Genomic DNA, 27,460 nt, shown 5'->3' on the forward strand with positions numbered 1-27,460 from the left:
CAAAATGCATCTAAAAATTCACACAAACAAACAAAACACACTAAAATGCAACTTAAAATACACTAAAATGCACCTTAAAACACACTAAAATGCACGTTAAAACACATCCATAATGCACCTAAAACCTATTAAAATGCACCTAAAATCGACCACAGCATGCTAAAAAGACAGCAAGACTTCCTCAAAATGCATCTAAAAATTCACACAAACAAACAAAACACACTAAAATGCAACTTAAAATACACTAAAATGCACCTTAAAACACACCCATAATGCACCTAAAGCATGACTCCCTCGTATCAATAACCTACATGAGGGTGTCAGAATTATGTTGCTAATCATTCGCTTAGCATGTTAGCCGCTGCTTTTATGACACCTAAACTTCCCGGAGACGTCCATCACAACCAGCAAAAAGTCAATAAAAAATATGAAAAAAGTAAAAACAACAAATATGATCCATGAAAGTTTTCTTTCAAGGCGACCTTTTAAACATAAACCTGTTCACCTCAAAGTCAGATGTTGGTGGCGACATGACAGTAATGTTTTATTACTAATAATAATATCATATTCATAATCTCCATCTTGCCGGCTGTGACTTTTTGTGTGTGTGGGGGGGGGGGATTTTTATTGCTGTCATTTCCTGTTTTTCAATGCTCGTGTCGGCATCGGGTGTAAAAAAGCAACGCGTCCATCACAGACCTAGCGTGACCTGCTCGTGGTTCTTGGACCGAGTGAGTGGTCATGTTGTCGTCCATGTTTTTTTTCTCTTCCCTCCTACTCCTCTACCTCCTCCTTCTCCCCCCCAAATCCCACCCGTGGCGAGAGCATCTGCTCCTTATTGAGCACGTTGTCCCCGTTTAACGGCACCTCCCTCTGGCCACTTTGGTAGACATCCTCAGCACCTCCTCCTCCGCCTCCTTCTCCTCCTCCTCCACATGTCATGGAGTGGGAAGTGGGTCACATGGGCGCCGAATGAAAGGCGGCTAGCTTGCAGGCATCTTCCCACGTGCCATTTGAGCGCAACATTTAAAGGTGAGGCGGAGAGGAAGAGGTACGACTCGGAGATGATGGAGATGATGGTGATGATGATGATGATGAGGCGCCAGTTGGCAAGGAGCAAAACACAAACGTTTGGGAAATACGCTCGGGAACGACAAAAGAGCAAACAAAAATAAAAGTACTTGAATAGTTTCAGAGGTGAAATGGCGGATTTTTGGAGAGTTAACAAGGATGCTTGTGCTGCAAAGGAATAAAAAACTGCAAACTACGAGATGTCCCTGAAGTCAGCAGACACACATCATTTTGTAAAATTACAGTCACCCATTAAATATTGCCATAATATAATATTTAACATTATTAGATCCCTCTAGATACTGTATGAAACAATAATAATAATAATAATAATAATAATAATAATAATAATAATAATAATAATAATAATAATAATAATAATATAAATATAAATATAAATATAAATATAAATATAAATATAAATATAAATATAAATATAAATATAAATATAAATATAAATATAAATATAAATATAAATATAATACAAATAATAAAAAATAAAACAAATAATAAAAATCTAAACTAAAATCTTTTACCATGCTATTAACCTTCAGAGAGCAGCACAAACTGGGTCTAACAAGGACAGAAAAACGATGCATATTTAAGTATGTAGTCTAAGACAAATGTCTTTGTTTTCCAAAGAAAAACAAATTTTCATGCATTTTGCAAACAATTTCTTTCATTTCACAAACATTTTTATCCATTTCACAAACAATGAAAGCCATCTAAAAATCTAAACTAAAACTAAAATCTCTTACCATGCTGTTAACTACTCCCTTCAGAGAGCAGCACAAACTGGGTCTAACAAGGACACAAAAACGCTGCGCAACTCTGCAAGAAGACATATCTGAGAGTGTTTTCCAAAGAAAAAAAATGTTCATGCATTTCACAAACATTTTTTTCCATTTCCCAAAATTTTTTATCCATTTCCCAAACAATGAAAATGAATGATATGATTTTGAAAGAAGGATGTACATTTTAGCATAGAGGCCTACTATCAACAACTGTCAGTCCTCTGCATCAATCTCCTGGTATGGCTGCTAATCCAAGTTCATCATTTTATAAGGCTAATAGATGATTAGAAAAGCCAAAATCTAAAAATCAAAACTAAAACTAAAATCTCTTACCATGCTGTTAACTACTCCCTTCAGCACAAACTGGGTCTAACAAGGACAGAAAAACGCCGCACAAATATCTGAGAGTGTGTAGTTTAAGACAAAGAACGCCTCACAGGTCGTCACCTGGCAGCTGCACTAAATAGTACCCGTCAATCACCAGTGTCAGTATCAACAGTGAAGCGGCCACTTCAGGATGCTGGACTTCCAAGAACTGGACTGCCAAGAAAAATCCATATCTCAGACTGGACAAAAAAAAATTCCCAAGTCATCCTAAACTTTGGAGCGGTAGTGTAAATATTAGCATCGTGTAGTTTGGCTGAACAAAAAAAAAATGCCTGGCTCCAATAAAAGCTGTGAAAATGATAAATAGTCTTTGTCCCTCAAGGACGCTTCACAATTACTGTATAACGGAAATCGAACCAAGTGTGATTGATGTATGAAATGTGTCTTATTTGCCGTCTTTCCTCATTAGGACACATTTTGTCTGGAGTCACTTCCTGTGAAACGGGGTAAACATTTGCACTATGCTAATCAGCGTGTTATGTACAAAGCTAGCTCGAAAAGCAAACAAGCGCTCCCTTCAGTGACTCCTGCCAGTTTCTGCCACGGCTGGACGGTGGATGAGTGGTGCACGCTGTAGGCGTGTAGAAGCGCTGATTGCCGCTCTCGTGTTTTTTTTTTTTTTTTTCCATCTGCATGGAAATGAGAGTTCAACGGCCCGTATACGTGACTAATTACACATCCGACAGGAAACACCTTCAACTTTTCTCCACCGTAAAGTCGTCCTTGCTGTGGAGTGGCCCTCCAATCAGAGGACGGGACTCAAACCGCAGCATCATTTGTAGCCTTTAAAGAAGACAAAAGGCCGAGAGAAGAGCGGCTTCAAGGGCAATCATGAAAGTGTGGCTAAATGCAAACGTTCACCGTTACCAACCGAGACACGAGTTTGCAGCTCATTAAATGACCCCCAGGCTGCGGAAGACAGCGGCGACTTCATTAAACTCAACACCGACCGCAAAGTCGTTGAACCATAGGAAACCACGCAGAACTGAAACGTTCACGTTTTATTGCAAGAGTGCACACGCAAGCTCATGTGTGTCCTCTTAAGTCGCCTGCAAAGTACGATACATCAGTACTAGCACTACTCCTGTTACCACCGATCATGTTGTTTTATTTTTATTTGTTTTTATTTTAAATTTTAAATTAAAAAAATGTAAATTTTAAATGTATTTTTTTTTAATTTTATTATTATTTCTTTCTGCTCCAGCATTTATTTCAATTTTGAAAATTTTTGAAATTTTTAAAATGTTTTTAATTTTTTTAATTTAATTTTTTTTTAATTTTTTACTAATTTTTTAAATTTTTTATTTTTTTTTAATTTTTATTATTATTTTTTTCTGCTCCAGCATTTATTTCAACCTCCCACAGATTTTTTCAGAGAAATTTCATGAAATATTTTAAATTTTAAATTAAAACCTAAATATGCATTTTTGGTCTTGTGCGACTTATACTCCAGTGTGACTTATGTATGTTTTTTTTCTACCTAATTATGCATTTTTGACCTTGTGCGACTTATACTCCAGTGCGACTTATGCATGTTTTTTTTCTACCCAATTATGCAATTTTGACCTTGTGCGACTTATGTATGGTTTTTTTCTACCTAATTATGCATTTTTGTCCTTGTGCGACTTATACTCCAGTGCGACTTATGTATGTTTTTTTTCTACCTAATTATGCATTTTTGGCCTTGTGTGACTTATACTCCAGTGCGACTTATGTATGTTTTTTTTCTACCTAATTATGCATTTTTGGCCTTGTGCGACTTATACTCCAGTGCGACTTATGTATGTTTTTTTCTACCTAATTATGCATTTTTGACCTTGTGCGACTTATACTCCAGTGCGACTTATGTATGTTTTTTTTCTACCTAATTATGCATTTTTGGCCTTGTGTGACTTATACTCCAGTGCGACTTATGTATGTTTTTTTTTCTACCTTTTTTCTACTTTTTCTACCTAATTATTTAATTATTTTTTTAAAGGCTTGTTGATAGTAGAGGGAAAATATTCCATTCCTAACATTTGTATTTTTGTGTAGTTCTCAGCGTGAACACACTTATGCACTCAAAAGTGTACTAAGTGCACCAATCCAGACACGTCATTCATGACAAATTCTTGTCTGAAGGGAGCAATCGGTTAAGAAGAAAATAAATCAAACATGCTCGTTGTAGACAGTATGAAGCGAGCTCGGTGAGTCAGTGGATTTTTGGAATTCGAGACAGGATTGATGCCAGCCGAGCAGAGACCGGCGAGCCGCGCGTCAGCCTCCATCCGCCGCGCTCACAAAAGACGAGGAAACACAAAGGTGGCAAGGTCTCTGTGGCATTTTCACGCCGCTGAATGTTGTCTGGCTCGGTGAAAAGCAAAATTCAAAGCTAAGTCAAATGACGGCGAACCGCTGCTCGCCGTGATAATCTAACCCTGGCGAGTCCGCTGCTCTTTTCACTGCCGCATACTTCCTTTTCACGCAGCACAATGGCATGGCACGCCGCTTCTGTCCGATTCTTAAGTGGACACTCTTCCTGTAAAGCAGTCTGGGAATACCGGAACGCTGCTTCACATGTTTCCTTACCGTCACTAAGACATGCATGTGCAAAGTTAATTTTTCAATTTTTATTATTATTTTTTCTGCTCCAGCATTTATTTCAACCTCCCACTGATTTTTTTTTTCAGAGAAATTTTATGAAAAATTTTAAATTTTAAATTTATTTCTATTTATTTTATTTTTATTTGTTTTTTATTTTAAATTTTAAAGAAAACAATGTGCGACTTATACTCCAGTGCGACTTATGTTTTTTTCTACCTAATTATGCATTTTTGGTCTTGTGCAACTTATGTATACTCCAGTGCGACTTATGTATGTTTTTTTTCTACCTAATTATGCATTTTTGGCCTTGTGCGACTTATACTCCAGTGTGACTTATGTATTTTTTTTCTATCCAATTATGCATTGTTGGTCTTGTGCGACTTATGTATACTCCAGTGCGACTTATGTATGTATGTATTTTTTGTAGGTTGGCTGTTCCTGTGACTTATACTCCAGTGCGACTTATGTATGTTTTTTTTCTACCTAATTATGCATTTTTGGCCTTGTGTGACTTATACTCCAGTGCGACTTATGTATGTTTTTTTCTACCTAATTATGCATTTTTTTTTACCTTGTGTGTCTTATGTATGTTTTTTTCTACCTAATTATGCATTTTTGGCCTTGTGCGACTTATACTCCAGTGTGACTTATGTATTTTTTTTCTACCTAATTATGCATTTTTGGTCTTGTGCGACTTATGTATACTCCAGTGCGACTTATGTATGTTTTTTTTCTACCTAATTATGCATTTTTGGCCTTGTGCGACTTATACTCCAGTGCGACTTATGTATGTTTTTTTTTCTATCTAATTATGCATTTTTGACCTTGTGCGTCTTATACTCCGGTGCGACTTATGTATGTTTTTTTCTACCTCTGGAGTGACTTATAGTCCAGAAAAAGTATCACATACCTGCATATGTGTTAATAACACATACATAAGCAAAAACTATTTATTTTTGGACTGTTATTCCAGCGGCGTGCTCCGGCGAGCAGCTAGCATTAGCTAAGGTAAGCTAACAACGTCAGCTTTTACCAGCTCATTCTTTGCGTCGATGTTGCTTTTAATGTCGTCGGTTAAAAAGATTTACAGCAAAGAGGCTGAGGACAGCGTTTACAAATGTGACAGCTCAGAGAGCGGGTGGTGGTGGGGGGGGGGGGGTGCAGGGAGGGGGGTGGGCGGTGCTGCGTCGACTGACAGCGAGACTCCATTTTGTAGAATGAAATCAGTTAAATGGCTGCGTGAGAGCGGAGGGCCAAGATCCACTTCCTCCCCGACACAAAGGACGCTTTTAGCTTCTTTTTTTGGGGCTTTATTGTTGAAGGTCTGACCTGTGGCTCATTCTTCCTGTCTCAAGTGTTTCTACATCCTCCAGCTGTCCTCTCAATGGATGCTTTTTCAAAGCCTTTGCTCACTTTTTACCTCTCCTTGAAGCCTGGCACCTTGACTGCGCATAGAGTCGCTCTGCTCTTTTTTTAAAAATGGCCACATCATAACCTGATAGGATGGAAAACACTCATGGTCAGTATATCACCTGATAGGATGCACTGGTGGCACTTATCACCACCTGATAGGATGAAAACCACTTATGGCACTTATATCACTTGGTAGCATGCACTGGTGGCACTTATCACCCGATAGGACGAACTCATGGTGCTTATATCACCTGATAGGATGCACTGGTGGCACTTATCATCATCTGATAGAATGCACTGGTGGCACTTATCATCACCTGATAGGATGAAAACCACTTATGGCAGTTATATTAGTTGATAGGATGCACCGGTGGCACTTATCACCTGATAGGATGAACTGCTGGCACTTATCATCACCTGATAGGATGCACTGGTGGCACTTATCACCTGATAGGATGCACTGGTGGCACTTATCACCTGATAGGATGCACCGGTGGCACTCATCATCACCTGATAGGATGAAAACCACTTATGGCACTTATATCACTTGGTAGGATGCACCGGTGGCACTTATCACATGATAGGATGCACTGGTGGCACTTATCACCTGATAGAATGCACTGGTGGCACTTATCACATGATAGGATGCACTGGTGGCACTTATCACATGATAGGATGCACTGGTGGCACTTATCACCTGATAGAATGCACTGGTGGCACTTATCACCTGATAGGATGAACTATGTTGCTTATATCACCTGATAGGATGAACTGCTGGCACTTATCATCACCTGATAGGATGCACTGGTGGCACTTATCACATGATAGGATGAACTGCTAGCACTTATCATCACCTGATAGGATGCACTGGTGGCACTTATCACCTGATAGAATGCACTGGTGGCACTTATCACCTGATCGGATGAACTATGTTGCTTATATCACCTGATAGGATGCACTGGTGGCACTTATCATCATCTGATAGGATGCACTGGTGGCACTTATCATCACCTGATAGGATGAAAAACACTTATGGCGCTTATGTCACCTGATAGGATGCACTGGTGGCACTCATCACCTGATAGGATGAAATCCACCTATGGCACTTATATCACCTCGTAGGATGCACTGGTGGCACTTATCACCTGGTAGGATGCACTGGTGGCACTTATCACCTGATAGGATGAAAACCACTTGTGGCACTTATATCACTTGGTAGGATGCACTGGTGGCACTTATCGTCACCTGATAGGATGCACTGGTGGCACTTATCACCTGATAGGATGCACCGGTGGCACTTATCATCACCTGATAGGATGCACCCGTGACACTTATCATCACCTGATAGGATGCACTGGTGGCACTTGTCGTCACTTGATAGGATGCACCCGTGACACTTATCACCTGATAGGATGCATTGGTGGCACTTATCACCTGGTAGGTGCATCCTATCAAGTGATGATAAGTGTCACCGGTGCATCCTATCAAGTGATGACAAGTGCCGCCAGTGCATCCTATCAGGTTGCACAGTCATTCTCCACATCCGAGCATGTGGCCACGCCCCTCCCATCCAATGTCCACTTCAGGCTAATCAAGAAAACAGAATGAAAAGCCAAAAAAGATGAAAGTTATGGAAGGAAGCCAAGCCGAACTCCACTTCCTCGTCTGCGGAGGAAGAAGATGAGTCACAGTCCAAAAGAAAGTGTGAAATGTGTCGTGGGCGGGACTACAAAGACGACACCCCAGAGACACGCGGCGATGGCGGACATGCGGCGCGTCTCCATCAAAGCAAACACTGGGAACTGTGATGTCCTTTAATGAGGCAGAGATGGACTTAAACGCCACACTGTGTCCAAACAAACAGCAGTCGGTCGAGTGGGCCGCAATGAGCTCCTCCACCGCCGCCGCCGCCGCCGCCGAGTGTTTGACATGCCAGCGAGTGGACGCCATCGTGACCGCACACGGTGAAGCTTGAAGTCCCTTCATCGTGATGGGACGCCATTGACGCTTGTCTCCTCAACTGAGTAACAAAATAAAAAGGTAATGACCCTGATGTCCATGAACGCATCTGAGGGGACTTTCCGCTTGTTGAGGCCAGGATTACTGGTGGTGGAAAACAACATGGACACACCCAACGGGAACATCTGATTGGCCTTCATGAAGACAAAAACTCATGATTATACTCATAATAATAATAATAATAATAATAATAATAATAATAATAATAATAATAATAATAATAATAATAATAATAATAATAATAATAATAATAATAATAATAATAATAATAATAATAATAACTACAAAATATAAACATATATAAAAATTACTATTAATTATATTTTTAAGTAATTATTATATTTTACTTAAAAATATATTATTATATTTTACTTAAAAATATATATAAATATATATACTTAATATATATTTATGTTATTTTAGGCTATTATTATTAATATATTATATTATATTATTATACTACTACTAATAATAATATTATTGTACTACTACTAATAATAATAATAATAATATTAAAAAAACTAAAATAACTACAAAATATAAACATATATACAAATTATTATTATTTATATTTTTAAGTAATTATTATATTTTGTAGATATTTTATATATTTTTATATTTTTATATTTATTTTTATGTTAGGCTATTATTATTATTATTATAATTATTCTACTACAACTAATAATAATATTACTATACTACTACTACTACTACTACTAATATTATAAAAATAGCCTAAAATAACTACAAAATATAAACATATATAAAAATTATTATTATTTATATTTGAAAGTAATTATTATATTTTGTAGTTATTTTAGGCTATTATTATTATTATTATACTATTACTAATAATAATATTATAAAAATAGCCTAAATTAACTACAAAATATAAACATATATAAAAATCATAATTATTATTATTAATAATAATATTAATAACACTAATATGAATCTTCTTCTTATTATTATTATTAATATTAAGTGCTCTTGAATGCAGTTATGAAAAGTGTGTACACCACAGATTAAAAGTTTGGGCTTCCTTTATCCATTTCAATCCTGAATCTAATAATAATAATAATAATAATAATAATAATAATAATAATAATAATAATAATAATAATAATAATAATAATAATAATAATAATAATAATAATAATTCCCATGATGAAATAGGTTGTTGAAATAGATATGTGAGCAACTAGAGCGTCCTGGACCCAACAGAAGGTCATTAGCTCCACTGAGGATGCGAGGTGGGATCATACGTCCGTGTACAGGTTGGAGCTTCTAGAACGTTCCACAAAGCAGCAGCTCTCCGAGCAGCAAAAAAAAAAAAAAAAGGAAACGGGAGGGGAGGACATCTGGGAGGACATCTGGACCCGCGTCTCCCTCCAGAGACGCTGGTGTGATGATCAAGATGATGCACTGTGTAGTGCTAACGGGCTTAACGAGCGCCATAGCAGATCGGCCAATTAATGGAGCGCACACGAGGAAGAGGAGGACGGAGGAAAGAAGGTTGTTGCGTTCTGACTTTGTGGTCCTGCGGGAGGAGAATGCTTGTTGTGCTGCAGGGGAGGTGACCCCCCCCGTCCATCAGGGACACGCTGAATGTGTGTCACATGGTGAGTATGTGGCGCCCGCGGGCTGCGTCCTTGTACCCCGCCGTGACCTCTGACCCGTGGCCCTGAGTGACGCTGCAGCCTGCCAGCATGATGACGGATGTCTCTGCTGCTAACCGACAATGACACTACAGGATGGGTGTGGAGCACATGTTCTTCGTGTTCTTCGTGTTCTTCGTGTTTTTCGTGTTTTTCGTGTTTTTCGTGTTTTTCGTGTTTTTCGTGTTTTTCGTGTTTTTCGTGTTTTTCGTGTTCTTCGTGTTCTTCGTGTTCTTCGTGTTCTTCGTGTTCTTCGTGTTCTTTGTGTTCTTCGTGTTTTTCGTGTTTTTCGTGTTCTTCGTGTTCTTCATGTTTTTCATGTTTTTCATGTTCTTCATGTTCTTCATGTTCTTCGTGCATGAGGTTCAGGAAACCTGGCCTGCTTTCATACTGATCTTTATTTATATGACCCCACTCTGCGCTTTTACTGCAACTTCCATGGCGGTGTGGATTATTTCCAGTCATTCTTCCAAAAAAAAAAAAAAATAAATAAAAAATAAAAAATCATGCATTTCCCGAAAAAAAAATTCCATTTCACAAAACTTTTTATCCATTTCCCAAACAATGAAAATGAATTATATGATTTTCCCAGCATAAACTGGGTCTAACAAGGACAGAAAAACACTACACAACTGTGTAAGAAGACAAATCTTACAGTGAGAGAGTGTTTTCCAAAGAAAAACACATTTTCATGCATTTCACAAACATTTTTATCCATTTCCCAAACAATGAAAATGAATGATATGATTTTGAAAGAAGGATGTACATTTTTGCATAGAGGCCTACTATCAACAACTGTCAGTCCTCTGCATCAATCTCCTGGTATGGCTGCTAATCCAAGTTCATCATTTTATAAGGCTAATAGATGAACTAAAACTAAAACTAAAATCTCTTACCATGCTGTTAACTACTCCCTTCAGAGAGCAGCACAAACTGGGTCTAACAAGGACACAAAAACGCCGCACAAATATCTCAGAGTGTGTAGTTTGAGGTTGTCACCTGGCAGCTGCACTAAATAGTAGTCGTCAAACACCAGTGTCAGTATCAACAGTGAAGCGGGAACAGCCAACCTATGAAAAAGAAGTCCGGAAAATACAGTATATAATAATCATTATTATATTATTAATTAGCCTATTATTATTATTGCTAATATTAGTTTTGCCTTATTATATAAAATTGGTCAGAGATTTTTTTGTAAAAATAGATTTTTTTTGTAAAAAAAATCTATAAAAAAATTTAAAAAAATAAAAAAATAAAAAAAATATTAAAAAATATTAAAAAATATTTAAAAAAAAATCTATAAAAAATATAAAATTATTTAGGGACTGAAGCCCCCCCTAAAATAGGCCTATTGACTTCACTGGTGTAAGTGTTGGTGCTCGCTTGGGCACGGATCAGTGCGCTCACACTGGCAGCCTTTAGGTGTGAAGTGGATCCAGGCATGGTACGATTGGACCCACATGTCCATGATGCTTTCCACCTGAGCCAATGCAATGCATGCTGGGTAGTTGCTTCACAAAGTATGGAGGACAGGTGGCACATGTTTATGACGCTGCAAATCATATATATATATATATATATATATATTTGTATATATATATATATATAAAGTATATAATCTGTGTGTGTGATTTTTAGGGTCAGCAGCCACAGCCTGAACAGATGGTTTGGTTTTGATCTTGGGCGAGTCCAGGTCCTCCTGCTGGCAGACAAGCTGCGAGGAGCAAAACAAACCCAAAAAAAAAAAAAAAAAAAAAAAGTCTGCGCTTCAAAACCAGTTAAACTTCCCTCCTTTGGTCCTCCCTCGCCTGCTCCTAATCATCGGGTCCAACTGTGCCCTTTGACCTCCTCGCTACATTCCTCGCCAATGAGCATCATGGCGGTGAGGGTCCATCTGAGCAGCTTCGCGGCATGGGAACCATTACCTGAGCTTGTTGTAAGTTCCACCTCGTCTACTACAGTCTGCGTTTGCTGCTTTTATTGATCCGACATCTAATTGGACTAAATACACACACTTGAACGCCACACACACACACACACTTGAACGCCACACACACACATATATACCTGCCTCAGCACCCCCGCGACCCACGCTAATGAAAGACATGTGGTGCAGGCTTAATGCTATTGTCTATCAAATCAGCTTAAGGATCAGAGGGGGGTGGGGGGAGGGGGGGTTGTAGTGCAACAGAAGGGATCTGGCGTTTTTTTGTCGAGGGTGGACGAGCAGATCATCTGCTGCAGATGACAGGATAATCCAATCACATGCCAGCGGATCACAGGGACTCCATTCATTGATGACCTACCTGGATCTCTTTGATATCGGGGGGCTGGGGGGGTTGCATCTGTGTCCATACACAGAAAAATGAAAGGATGTTTTTTTTTTTTTTTTTGGGGGGGGGGGGGGGGGTCAGCGCACACTTTGAAATTCTCATAATTGTGTTCATAAAACTCATCTAATGGAAGTCGACATATGCTAACATATGAAATATAGTTCACTACACGAGTATGAATGATTGAACTTCCAACATCTTCCAAAATGCATAATTAGGTCGAAAAAACATACATAAGTCGCACAAGGCTAAAAATGCATAATCAGGTAGAAAAAAAACATACATAAGTCGCACTGGAGTATAGGTCGCACAAGGCCAAAAATGCATAATTAGGTAGAAAAAAAACATACATAAGTCGCACAAGGCCAAAAATGCATAATTAGTTAGAAAAAAACATACATAAGTCGCACTGGAGTATAAGTCGCACAAGGCCAAAAATGCATAATTAGGTAGAAAAAAACATACATAAGTCGCACAAGGCTAAAAATGCATAATCAGGTAGAAAAAAACATACATAAGTCGCACTGGACTATAAGTCGCATAAGGCCAAAAATGCATAATCAGGTAGAAAAAAACATACATAAGTCGCACTGGAGTATAAGTCGCACAAGACCAAAAATGCATAATTAGATAGAAAAAACATACATAAGTCGCACTGGAGTATAAGTCGCACAAGGCCAAAAATGCATAATTAGATAGAAAAAACATACATAAGTCGCACAAGGCTAAAAATGCATAATCAGGTAGAAAAAAACATGCATAAGTTGCACTGGAGTATAAGTCGCACAAGGCCAAAAATGCATAATTAGATAGAAAAAACATACATAAGTCGCACAAGGCCAAAAATGCATAATTAGGTAGAAAAAACATACATAAGTCGCACAAGGCCAAAAATGCATAATCAGGTAGAAAAAAACATACATAAGTCGCACTGGAGTATAAGTCGCACAAGGCCAAAAATGCATAATTAGGTAAAAAAAAAAAAAAACATACATAAGTCGCACTGGAGTATAAGTCGCACTAGGCCAAAAATGCATAATTAGGTAGAAAAAAACATACATAAGTCACACTGGAGTATAAGTCGCACAAGGCCAAAAATGCATAATTAGGTAAAAAAAAAAACATATATAAGTCGCACTGGAGTATAAGTTGCACAAGGCCAAAAATGCATTATTAGGTAGAAAAAAAACATATATAAGTCGCACTGGAGTATAAGTCGCACAAGGCTAAAAATGCATAATTGGGTAGAAAAAAAACATACATAAGTCGCACTGGAGTATAAGTCGCACAAGGCCAAAAATGCATAATTAGATAGAAAAAACATACATAAGTCACACAAGGCCAAAAATGCATAATCAGGTAGAAAAAAAAACATACATAAGTCGCACTGGACTATAAGTCGCACAAGGCCAAAAATGCATAATTAGGTAAAAAAAAAAAAACAGACATAAGTCACACTGGAGTATAAGTCACACAAAGCCAAAAATGCACAATAGGTAGGAAAAAAAAACATACATAAGTCGCACTGGAGTATAAGTCGCACAAGGCCAAAAATGCATAATTAGATAGAAAAAACATACATAAGTCGCACAAGGCCAAAAATGCATAATTAGGTAGAAAAAAAAAACATACATAAGTCAACCTGGAGTATAAGTCGCACAAGGCCAAAAATGCATAATTAGGTAGAAAAAAAACATACATAAGTCGCACTGGAGTATAAGTTGCACAAGGCCAAAAATGCATTATTAGGTAGAAAAAAAACATACATAAGTCGCACTGGAGTATAAGTCGCACTAGGCCAAAAATGCATAATTAGGTAAAAAAAAAAAACATACATAAGTCGCAAGTCCATCATGTGTGCTTCTTTTTTTCAGAGCATCCATCAGCGTGAAGAAAGAAGCTGACGCTGAGCTTTAAACGCTGTGATTAAGCAAAGTGGGACCTCTGGGATGGGGGGGTGGGGGGGGTGGGGGTGTATGAGGAGCTTATACCTTATTTGCAAGCCATCCATTCCATTCTCCTTTTGGCCGGAACCGAACATCTCCACTTCAAATAAATCATTCCAACAAACCTCATCGCCTAGCAAACTAAACCCCGTCCTAGGAACTACTTTGTGCGGCGGACTCATCTTCATGAATCGTTCAACAGTGGACTCTCACAGCGTGAGGTCGGTCCAGAGAGGAAGAACACACAACAACGCTCGGCAAAGACCCGCCAGCTCTGAAGTGAGAGCAGAAATCGATACGACGCCAACGTTCCACAATCCAATAAGCAGCCGCCTGAAAGAGGAGGAGGAGGAGGAGGAGGAGGTGGAGGAGGAGGAAAGGGCTGAGGAAGAGGAGGCACTGGCTCTGAATAGAGGAGGGCGAGGAGAGATCATTAATCTTTAGTCTCTCCTTTATTCCGCTTTGATGAGTCGGCACATGTTGTGTGAGCTTTTATTGGATGACCTGGGAGGAATTCCGAGTTAGATGGGAAAAGCGTGATAGCGGGAATAAAAAATATGCTCATGTTCACTTCAACTGTAAATCGTTTTTTTTTTTTTTACGTCTTTTCTTCTTTTGTTGCCGCAACAACACTGAAAGCACACTGGAGTGGGGTATGGACACTTCCTACGGCTAACAGCCACATGCTAACGTTCCTCCAGTCAATATTTTGTGTAAAATATTCCCAAGTTATAGCATGAATCTCATTTCAAGTTACAAAACAGGGCTGCACGGTGGTTGAGCGGTTAGCATGCAGGCCTCACAGCTGGAAAACCCAGGTTCAATTCCACCCTCGGCCAGCTTTGTGTGGAATTTGCATGTTCCTTTCGTGCATGCGTGGGTTTTCTTTTTCCGGGTACTCTGGTTTCCTCCCACATTCCAAAAACATGCTAGGTTAGTTAGCGTCTCCAAGGTATGAATGTGAGTGTGAATGGTTGTTTGTCTTTATGTGCCCTGTGATTGGCTCGCCACCGCCTCTCGCTGGAAGACAGCTGGGATAGGCTCCAGTGAATGTTAAGTCATAAATAAGTTTGTTCATATTTTAATATTTTAAATACTTTAAAATACTTTAAAATACTTTTAAATATTTTTAAACATTTTAAATATTTTTAAACATTTTTAAATATTTTTTAAATATTTCTAAATATGTTCTAATATTGTTAATATTTCTAATATATTTTCAAAAAAATGATATTTTAATTTTTTTAATATTTTGAAAACTATTTTTAATATTTTTAACTATTTTAACTGTAATTAAAAATTTTACAGATGTTTTCATCAAAATAATGTTTATATATGTTCTGTTTATAATAATATACATGCAATATTTAAAAATTTATAACTTTAAAAAATATGTATTTTATTATGTAAATAAATGTATTTTTAATAATATATGCATGAATAAATTAATGAATATTCAAAGTAAAAAAATATATGTATTATATATTAACTTTTGAAGACATATACGTATGATTGGTGGTATTAATCATTATATTATTATTATATCATATATTATTAATTAGCCTGTTATTATTACTATCATTATTTTTCTTCTTCTGATTAATGACTTATGATTATGGCTTGCTTGTTAATAAAAAAATAAATTAAAAATCAAATCAAAAAAATTATAAAAAATACTAAAAAAAATTTAGACAAAATAATAAAACAAAATATTTTTTAAAAATCATTTAAAAAATAATAATAAATAAAAAATATCAAATTATTTAAGAGGTCTCAAAAACAAAATAGTCCTAATGACGCCACTGTTCGTATCTAAAAACAGGCGTCACGCCAGAAAAGCAAGCGTTTGAAGACGTAAAGATGAAATTAATTTCACGCAACTGATAAAAGGAAGACTAAACATGTTGTTGTGATGACTTCCTGCTGCGCCGGAGGCCCTTTGGGGGGTGGGTGGGGGTTTGGGGGGGGGGACCTTATTAACTCGAGGAGGATCATTGCGCTAATACCTGGCAAATAAGTGGATTAGCAGAGGGTCACTGTGGATTAGCCACCGCTTTTTGTTCAATCCTGAAGTCTCCCCTCCCCAAAACCCCCGTAATCTGCTCCAAATCCTGTAAAGCGAAGGCTGGCGGCCAAACGGGGGCCAGGCCGCCATCCTGCTGTCGACGAAGAGGGGGGGGTCGCAGCGCTTGCCTCCGCCGCCATCCAGATCTTTCTTCGCTTACCTCCGCCGCCGCCGCCGCTTTTGTCTGCGCTCCTCTCGCCCACATGTAACACGCGCATCAAAGCTTGCGTTGCCGTGACAACCGCCCTGAGCCAACCCCCCCACTCCCCCCCACCGTCTTTACTTCCATTCAAGCCGCCTCTCCTAATTGGCTGGACGGGCCGGCGGGTTAGAGAGGTCACCTGGCAAAATGAATATGGAGGCGCCGAACAAACGCGGCCGTCTTTCATCGCCGTTTGGCTCGGCCGACCGGGGCGCCGCCCCGTACGGATAATTGGCGGGTGAGTGGCTCGTTTTTACGGTATTCCAAAAAAACGAAAAAAGTGGTTTGGATCTCCTTTGGATGAGCAACAGGTGCTCATGTCGTCCCGTGTTTTATTATTGCAATACATTTGTTCACTTCCTGTTTTCTATGCGTGTTATTTGTTTCACTTCCTGCCTCCGAAAGCGGCCATATTGGCTATGTAGCAGAATGGGAGGGACTAATCAGAGGTAATAATGGCTGAGTAGCACTTCCTTGACAAGTGACTACACGACCTCCTTGCTCCGCCCCATTAGCCATTAGCCATTAGCGCTAATGTTTGCTAATCCTGAGCGGCTGGCTGGTCGCGTTCATGAGGCAGCTTCCTGTTGAGCGACAGCTCAGGAAACGCTCCAGTCGTTTTTTTTTTGTTTTTTTTTATGCCTCGAGCAGAAACAATATTGGTTTAAAAGAGCAAGTCCACTCGCTAAGATGCTCATTAATTACTGAGAGCATTAATCTGCCCGTTTTAATTAGCGTGCTAACGTGAAGCAGCAGCATGTGACCGACCGCCGCCGCCGTCGCCGCCGCCGCGCACCTTTAAGCCCGAGCTAATCCATTAGCCTCGTCAGTCTTGGCGCTGACAGGTTCCTGTATTGCCTACGTGTCCCAGGATGCTTTGCGGGTACGCATGGCGAACATGCTACGACCATGACGGTTGCCAAGGTGACAAAGTTTGACGCAACAGGAAGTCCCGATGTGAGTGTGTGTTCATGTGTTCCCATGATGCAACGCTAACCTAGCTACCAGACCTGTGGCTAACCCCCTGCTGTGTCCACAACGCTCTCATTGGACAGGTTCCCAGGTGTCACCCCCCAACCCCAACTCCCCCCCCCAACCCACCCACCGCCAGACCATCTGCCCTGGAGACGTCGGAAAAGCTCACCGGGAAAAAGCTGCCGGCGCCGACCAGAGCCAGAACTCGGCGGGAGGCGGATTTAGCCGAGCCGCTTTTAGCTCGCTCGCTCGCTCGTCGCATCGCGATTCGTGACGGGAACTCGAACGTGCGATGGGATCATGAAGCGGACATGTTTGACTCGCCATGTGTAGTGCAACAGGGGACGAATGCAGTATTAGTATTAGTATCAGTACTATACCATTATTAAAACCACTAATCATATTATATGTCTTCAAAAGTTAATATATAATACATGTTAAAGTTTTTACTTTGAATATTCATTAATTTATTCATGCATGTATTATTAAAAAATAAATACATTTATTTACATAATAAAATGCATATGTTTTAAAGTTATTAATTTTAAAATATTGCATTTATATTATTATGAACAGCACATATATGTAGTATTATACAGTCTTTTGATGAAAACATCTGTAAAATTATTAATTACAATAAAAATAGTTAAAACTATTAAAACTATTAAAACTATTAAAAATGTTAACAATATTAACAATATTACCAATATTAGAACATATTAAAAAATATCAAAAAAATTAAAAATACTTTCAAAATTTATATTTAAAATTATTTAAAAGTATTTAAAATAATAATTTTAAAATATTGCATGTATATTATTATGAACAGAACATATATATTGTATGATACATTCTTTTGATGAAAACATCTGTAAAATTATTAATTACAGTAAAAATAGTTAAAACTATTAAAATATTAGAAATATTAACAATATTAAAAATATTAGAACATATTTAAAAATATTTAAAATTATTACACATTCTTTTACATTCATGTACATTCTTTTGATGAAAACATCTGTAAAATTATTAATTAAAAATATTAGATGTATTAACAATTTTTGAACATATTTAAAAATATTTAAAACATTTTTAAAAATATTTAAAAGTATTTAAAATATTTAAAAGTATTTAAAAGTATTTAAAATATAAATTTTAAAATATTGCATGTATATTATTATGAACAGAACATATATATAGTATTATACATTCGTTTGATGAAAACATCTGTAAAATTATTAATCACAGTAAAAATAGTTAAAACTATTAAAACTATTAAAAATATTAAAAATGTTAAAAATATTAAAAATGTTAACAATATTAAAAATATTAACAATATTAAAAATATTAACAATGCTAACAATATTAACAATATTAACCATATTAGAACACATTTAAAAATATTAACAAATATTAAAAAAATATTAACAAATATTTTTAAACAATTTTATATTTAAAAGTATTTAAAATATTAAAATATGAACAAACTTATTTATGACTTATTATTTTCACTTACAAAATATGTATTTATTTTCCATTTAATTCAATGAAGCACGGCATATGCACAGTACATGATACAGTACATGTACAGTTGTACTGTATGATACGTCTGGACTTGAGGGACACCCTGTAGTTGGCAGTACCATCAGAGTACTGTACCGTACATATGTCAGTACAAACACTAATGTTGTTAACGGGGTCAACATATCGGGACTGTATCAGTACTACAACCGAGAGTTTTACTGCCAAACATACCCGACGTGTGATGATGATGATGATGATGATGACGACGAGGACGCGTACTGCGACCGACTCGGATCAGCTCAAATAAACAACAGACCTGGAAAAATAAATCCTCTCTCTCTCCATCTCACTGCCTCCGGGAACGAGCGAGGGCATCCAAAGAACGCCGCCTGTTCCTGCAAAGCTCCTTGACGTCACAAGAGCTCTCACTCTGCCACACAAATAGAAAACAGAGAGGGAGGTAACGCTTCCACAAGGGGGGGTGGGGGGGGGGATCACCTCAACTATCACTGCACACGCTGCTTTTATCTACTAATGAGCAACACACACACACACACACACGCGTGTGTGTGTGTGTGTGTGTGTGCGTCCTCAGGACTGTGGTTTCGTCAGACCATCTCTCAGCGAGTGTCCCACTTCCACAAGCGTGGACGTCCGCTTTCATCATTATGCAATGCTGCCAGCGAGCACGTTGTTCGGCCTGGAAAGGCTTTGAACACGCAGCATGCAGCGCTGTAACACTGCAGGCTCTAATGAGCGTGTGTGTGTGTGTGTGTATTCGTGTGTGTGTGTGAGAGCGACATTATTAGTCGGTAAGTGATTTTTTTTTTTTTTTTTTTGCAAAGTAAGCAGCTGCCAGAAGAGGAAATGTACGTTAGCTTCATCCACGAGCTGCTCACAGCGGGATGGATCCTCTAGTACCAGATCATGGAAATCATCCTCTCACACGCACATGCCACATCGCCCGCCACTACGTAATGTACCACATCATATACCATATCGTGTACTGTATCACTATGATACTGTTAATATACCATATCATATACCATATCGTGTTCTATATCACTATGATATTGTTAATATATCACATCATATACCATATCGTGAATTACTATATCATTATAATACTGTTAATATACCACATCATATACCATATTGTGTACTATACCACTAGAATATTGTTAATATACCACATCATATACCATATTGTGTATTACTATATCACTATAATACTGTTAATATACCACATCATATACCATATCGTGTACTATAGCACTATAATACCATTAATATACCATATCATATACCATATTGTGTACTATATCAATATAATACTGTTAATATACCACATCACATACCATATTGTGTACTATATCACTATAATACTGTTAATATACCACATCATATACCATATCATGTTCTATATCACTATAATACTGTTAATATACCACATCATATATCATATTGTGTACTACTATATCACTATAATACTGTTAATATACCACATCATATACCACATCTTGTACTATATCACTATAATACTGTTAATATACCACATCATATACCATATCGTGTACTATATCACTATAATACTGTTAATATACCACATCATATACCATATTGTGTACTACTATATCACTATGATACTGTTAATATACCACATTATATACCATATTGTGTACTATATCACTATAATACTGTTAATATACCGCATCATATACCATATTGTGTACTATATCACTATAATATGTTAATATACCACATCATATACCATATTGTGTACTACTATATCACTATAATACTGTTATATCATAAAATACACCACATCATGTACTACTACATAATATACCACATCATATACCATATAGTGTATTACTATATCACTATAATACTGTTATATCATAAAATACACCACATCGTGTACTACTACATGATATATTACAACATATACCATATTGTGTACTATATAACTATAATACTGTTGTATCACAAAATACACCACATCATGTACTACTACATAATATACCACATCATAAACCATATTGTATGTGTAATATGTGTAATATATAAACAAAAAATACTCCTAAATATTACTGATAAATACTCCTAAATATTACTGGCAATCTTGATCCCTCCTGCTACGTGTTCTTATCATCTAAATCTATTTGCGGTGTGAATAGAGTGACGTATTAGCAAAGCTCGCTTCGAAAAAACAAGAAATGAAGCCTTCAAACGTAGCCTCCTCGGCTAACATTGCCGGGTGTGCAAAGCGCGGCCTGGGGGCCGTTTTCGGACTGCAGCTCTGTTTTGGTTGGCCCTAAAAGTGATATAAAAATGAAAAAAATAATGAATTTGAAATCAAATATATTATTAGATATTACATGTGAATTCTGTTGGGGTGTTTTTGCACAGGGGCGTCAAACTGGCTTTCACTGTGGGTCCCATGGCAGTTTATTTTATCGACGCAACCAAGCAAGATTGGAGACCCGTGCATGGAGAGTCTATGTGTGTGTGTGTGTGTGTGTGTGCATGAGTGTGTGTGTGCATGAGTGCGCGTGTGCGCACGAGTGCTTCGTGTTCACACTTTGATGTGAGAAGCAAAGAAACAAAGTGAGGATGATGAAGAGCGCAGATAGAAAATCTCACTCAGGCTGATGCAGTCCGCAGATAAAAGTGCGAGTGTGATGGAAAAACAGTGTCTCGCACACACACACGCGGCATCGAACTTCCATTTACTGCCTCCTTTTGGCTCAACTTTCCTCTCAGCGCTCACTCAACCACACACACACAAACATACACACAGGAAGTGGAGACATTAGCGAGTAGAAAGAGCCGCTGGCATTAAGGTGCATTATGTGAGCATATCGAGAGTGCGGCGTACCGACGGAAGCACGTGGAATGTTCGACCTCCATCTAACACCCACTTTCCCACTGATCCGCCAGATTCGGGATCCGATCCCCTAGCAGTGCTCGTAATAGCAGATTGATATGAATGTGAAATATGATTGGTTGTCATGGCAACAGCATCACAAGGCACTGAAAAATGAAGAGTTGAATTGATGAATTGTTTTTACATGCGTCACTTTTTTTTTTTTTTTTTTTTTCCGGTGAGCTCGGAGTTGAATTTCCAGTTTTTCCGGATTTTTCCATCCGACGCACACGCTCGCATGTCACCGGGATGCAGATTAGTAGCGGCTAAATCCAGATGATGGGAGTATATCTGCACATGATCCACACGGAGGAGCAGGTGTGCATTAGCGACATGAAGCACTCAGCGTGTTGTTAAAGTGCATCCATTTGCTAAAGCGCTCAAGTCATCATGGCGGTCATTAGCGCTCCAACCGAGTACAAGTATATATAATTTTTTTTTTTTTTTTTTGGTACATAACACAGTGATGTCCTCTGTTGGATTGTAGTCTATTATTGGTCAAAAAATATGCTGTTAACTACTCCCTACTCAGCACAAAGTGGGTCTAACAAGGACACAAAAACGTTGCATATCTGAGAGTGTTTTCCAAAGAAAAAAAATTTTCATGCATTTCTCAAACATTTTTTTCCATTTCACAAAATTTTTTATCCATTTCCCAAACAATGAAAATTAAAAAGAGATGATTTTCAAAGAAGGATGTACATTTTAGCATAGAGGCCTACTATCAACAACTGTCAGTCCTCTGCATCAATCTCCTGGTATGGCTGCTAATCCAAGTTCATCATTTTATAAGGCTAATAGATTATTAATAAACCCATTTAAAAATCTAAACTAAAATTAAAATATCTTATCTGTTAACCATCTGTTAGCTACGCCCTTCAGAGAGCAGCACAAACTGGGTCTAACAAGGACAGAAAAACGCTGCACAACTCTGCAAGAAGACAAATCTGAGAGTGTTTTCCAAAGAAAAACACATTTTCATGCATTTCACAAAATCTTTTATCCATTTCCCAAACAATGAAAATGAATGATATGATTTTGAAAGAAGGATGTACATTTTAGCATAGAGGCCTACTATCAACAACTGTCAGTCCTCTGCATCAATCTCCTGGTAGGGCTGCTAATCCAAGTTCATCATTTTATAAGAATTATTTAAAAAAAAAAATATATATATATATATTAATATTTTTAAAATATTTTTGTTTTGTTTTATTTTTTTATTTATTTTATATATTTTTTAATATTTTTTTAATAAGGATTTTTATAAGGATTATAAGATGATTAGAAAAGCCATCTAAAAATCTAAACTAAAACTAAAATCTCTTACCATGCTGTTAACTACTCCCTTCAGAGAGCAGCACAAACTGGGTCTAACAAGGACAGAAAAACGCTACACAAATATCTGAGAGTGTGTCGTTTAAGACAAAGAACGCCTCACAGGTCGTCACCTGGCAGCTGCGCTAAATAGTAGCCGTCAAACACCGGTGTCAGTATCAACAGTGCGCAAATGCGCAAACCTAGTCTAAACCAAGTCTAACGAGGACAGAAAAACGCTGCACAAATATCTGAGAGTGTGTAGTTTAAGACAAAGAACGCCTCACAGCTTGTCACCTGGCAGCTGCACTAAATGGACAATTAAGCTAACTTGATAAATTGAGTCATTTCGCCCCCCCCCCCCCCCCCCCCCAAAAAAAAACACCCCCACTGAAATATGAAACACTGGCGTTACACAATGTGTGCGGACACGAGGTGACATTTCCACTCGTCCACTTTGCCGTTTTCTTTGGTGACCGTTTCACTGACACATCCTTAATTGGTGAGTGAGCGCTAACGAGGCGTTGGCACCAACAACAAGATGGCTTGTTTCGATGTGTGTGTGTTGTTGCAGTCTATAAACGTGAAGTGCTACTGTACATCAGCAGCCTATTTGCATATTAGCGCCGCACTTCCTGTGTGTTGTCATAAGAAAGCATTTAAAGCCTAATTGAAGACTGTGAGTACCTTTTTCCTCAAATCATTTCTTTCATTATTTACTCATGCTTTTTCCATTTGCATATATTATTCCTCTGTAAGGACGCCGAGGCGCTGAGAGGCAGAATTAAATTAGCGCGCGTGTCATATAAGCACTCCGACACTTCAACACCACAACTTTTACTGCTTCATTTGGGTTAATTAAGGTCACACGCACTACCAGGCAGGAAGTTGCTCTCATAAGAAGGCTTTCATGAAGACAGACTTCCTCACACGTTAACGTACACAGCTCCTAAATGAAGGTTGGGGTTAGGATTAGGGTCCTCGTTAGGGAGAGGGGTTAGGGTCCTCGTTAGGGATAGGGGTTAGGGTCCTTGTTAGGGATATGGGTTAGGATTAGGGTCCTTGTTAGGGAGAGGGGTTAGGGTCCTCGTTAGGGATAGAGGTTAGGGTCCTTGTTAGGGATGGGGGTTAGGATTAGGGTCCTCGTTAGAGATAGAGGTTAGGATTAGGGTCCTCGTTAGAGATAGAGGTTAGGATTAGGGTCCTCGTTAGGGATAGGGGTTAGGGTCCTTGTTAAGGATATGGGTTAGAATTAGGGTCCTCGTTAGGGATAGGGGTTAAGGGTCCTTGTTAGGGATATGGGTTAGGGTCCTTGTTAAGGATATGGGTTAGAATTAGGGTCCTCGTTAGGGATAGGGGTTAGGGTCCTTGTTAGGGATAGGGGTTAGGATTAGGGTCCTCGTTAAGGGTAGGGGTTAGGATTAGGGTCCTCGTTAGGGATAGGGGTTAGGATTAGGGTCCTCGTTAAGGGTAGGGGTTAGGATTAGGGTCCTCGTTAGGGATAGGGGTTAGGGTCCTTGTTAGGGATAGGGGTTAGGATTAGGGTCCTCGTTAAGGGTAGGGGTTAGGATTAGGGTCCTTGTTAGGGATAGGGGTTAGGGTCCTTGTTAAGGATAGGGGTTAGGGTCCTTGTTAGGGATAGGGGTTAGGGTCCTTGTTAGGGATAGGGGTTAGGGTCCTTGTTAGGGATATGGGTTAGGATTAGGGTCCTTGTTAGGGATATGGGTTAGGATTAGGGTCCTCGTTAGGGATAGAGGTTAGGATTAGGGTCTTTGTTGGGCATAGGGGTTAGAATTAGGGTTTTAGTTAGGGATGAGGGTTAGGGTTAGGGTCCTCGTTAAGGATGAGGGTTAGGGTCCTCGTTAAGGATGAGGGTTAGGGTTCTCGTTAAGGATGAGGGTTAGGGTCCTCGTTAAGGATGAGGGTTAGGATTAGAGTCCTCGTTACGGATGAGGGTTAGGATTAGGGTCTTCATTAGGGATAGGGTTTTGGATTACGGTCCTGGTTAGGAATAGCGGTTAGGATTAGGGTCCTCGTTAGGGATAGGGGTTAGGATTAGGGTCCTCATTAGGGATGAGGGTTAGTATTAGGAATGGGGGTTAGGGGCCCTGGTAAGGGACAGGGAGTTAGTATTAGTGTCCTAGTTAGGGACAGGGAGTTAGTATTAGTGTCCTGGTTAGGGATAGGGGTTAATATTAGGGCCCTGGTTAGGGAAAAGGGGTTAGTACTGAGGTCTTGGTTAGGGATGGTGGTTAGTATTAGGAATGGGGGTTACTGACCCTGGTTAAGGCTAGGGGGTTAGGATTAGGGCCTTTGTTACGGATAGGGGTTAATATTAGAGCCCTGGTTAGGGATAGGAGTTAGTATTAGTGTCCTGGTTAAGGATAGGGGTTAGTATTAGCGTCCTGGTTAGGGATAGGGGTTAGTATTAGAGTCCTGGTTAGAGATAGGGGTTAGTATTAGCGTCCTGGTTACGGATAGGGGTTAGTATTAGCGCCCTGCTTAGGGATAGGGGTTAGTATTAGTGTCTTGGTTAGGGATAGGGGTTAGTATTAGCGCCCTAGTTAGGGATAGGGGTTAGTATTAGTCTCCTGGTTAAGGATAGGGGTTAGTATTAGCGTCCTGCTTAGAGATAGGGTTTAGTATTAGTGTCTTGGTTAGGGATAGCGGTTAGTATTGGTGTCCTGGTTACAGATAGGGGTTAGTATTAGCGTCCTGGTTAGGGATATGGGTCAGTATTATCGTCCTGGTTAGGGACAGGGTTTAGTATTAGCATCCTGGTTAGGGATAGGCGTTAGTATTAGTGTCCTGGTTAGAGATTTAGGTTAGTATTAGCGTCCTGGTTAGAGATAGGAGTTAGTATTAGCGTCCTGGTTAGAGATAGGGGTTAGTATTAGCGTCCTGCTTAGAGATAGGGTTTAGTATTAGAGTCCTGGTTAGAGATAGGGGATAGTATTAGCGTCCTGGTTAAGGATAGGGCTTAGTATTAGTGTCTTGGTTAGGGATAGGGCTTAGTATTAGTGTCCTGGTTAGAGATAGAGGTTAGGATAAGGGTTGAGGTTCGAGTCCCAGTTAGTGTTGGACTTAGGCCCCTCACCCCAATCCTTTATTGGGGCTTTTTTGGCTGCAAAGAAGACTTTATTCCAAGGACGGTAGATAGCGTATAATGAAATCATAGAGCAAATGAAAGGCATGATGAATATTTGCAATTGACTGAGAAGGAATGAAAGTAAATGAGTCAGAAGGGACAAAAACAACACATTGAAAGCATCTCACTTCATTTGTACAAACACATCTGCTCAACGCATTTCATTACAGGAATTAAACCTTTGCTGCTAACGCTAATCCTTTTCATTTGCGCTTGTTAGCGATGCCAAGCCGCATGCTAACACAACCTGCGCGGCTAACGCTATAGCAGGCTAGCCAGAAAAAAAAAAAAACACAAACACTTCATTATATGCCACCAAACCTCGTCAAGGTGGCATGTTAATGTTCCGAGCCGCCGTAAGAAACCCGACAAGCTAACGTACTGACAGGCTGACAAAACGCTAACGAGTGCAAACGCGGGGAGCGAATTGTGTTGGTTTATTTTCCCGCTAGCCTCCCCCTGTGGATCTTTAAGTAGAGCTGATGGAAGGTTGGACTCGGTATGATTTACATAATTGGGATGTTAATTCCTTCAGCCGTGGGAGTTGATTATGTTGCATATTGATTGTGTTGTGCTTCTGTGAGGTCACCCGCCTCTTTAAATGAGCAGTGCAGGGAATTGTGGGAATCTGATTAAATGCGCAGTGTCGGAATTCCTGCTGACGACTGCGTTCGTGACAGGGAGGAGGAACCAACTCTTACCGTTCTCCGGGTGCTCCATTTCGCCGATGCTGCCGTCGGGAGTGGTTCGCTCGTAGTGGTCCTCCGGCAGCGCCAAAGGTCCGATCCGCGGCCCGGATGACGACTTGGAACTGGGCGTCTCCGATTCGTCCAAACCGCTGTCGTAGTAGCTATGCTGGGACGCGTCCTGAAGGTCCTGCGCCTGATTGGCGGTGGAGAAGGTCACCCGGCGGTGCGGCATCTGGTAATGACGGACACAAGTAGAAATATAAATCCGTGTCGCGTGTGCGGTTGTCGGAACTGCGGTCATCCTCGTCTTCTAAATTGCATCCTTTGATGATGTTTGTCTGGCTATCGATCGCCACACGCTCAATTGATTTGACACGGCAACAATTGCTGGGCTGTCGGTAAAGTTGATG

General features: G+C 39.1%; 1 protein-coding gene across 5 annotated transcripts in view; it reads right to left on the minus strand.

Moving 5' to 3' along the window:
• Nucleotides 1-27,460, minus strand: part of LOC131105642 (protocadherin-1-like) — a 148,609-nt gene that overhangs the window by 44,890 nt on the left and 76,259 nt on the right. For 3 of the 5 annotated variants that reach the window (XM_058054005.1, XM_058054014.1, XM_058054023.1), the window contains one exon: nucleotides 27,063-27,282. In XM_058054005.1, coding sequence (XP_057909988.1) covers nucleotides 27,063-27,282 — 220 coding nt within the window. Of the gene's footprint in view, nucleotides 1-18,926; nucleotides 19,401-27,062; nucleotides 27,283-27,460 lie in introns of those variants that run through there. The other 2 variants (XR_009119972.1, XM_058054031.1) reach the window with 2 other exon arrangements.

This window comes from Doryrhamphus excisus, chromosome 2 (assembly GCF_030265055.1).
Source record: "Doryrhamphus excisus isolate RoL2022-K1 chromosome 2, RoL_Dexc_1.0, whole genome shotgun sequence".
Classification (NCBI taxonomy): Eukaryota; Metazoa; Chordata; class Actinopteri; order Syngnathiformes; family Syngnathidae; genus Doryrhamphus; species Doryrhamphus excisus.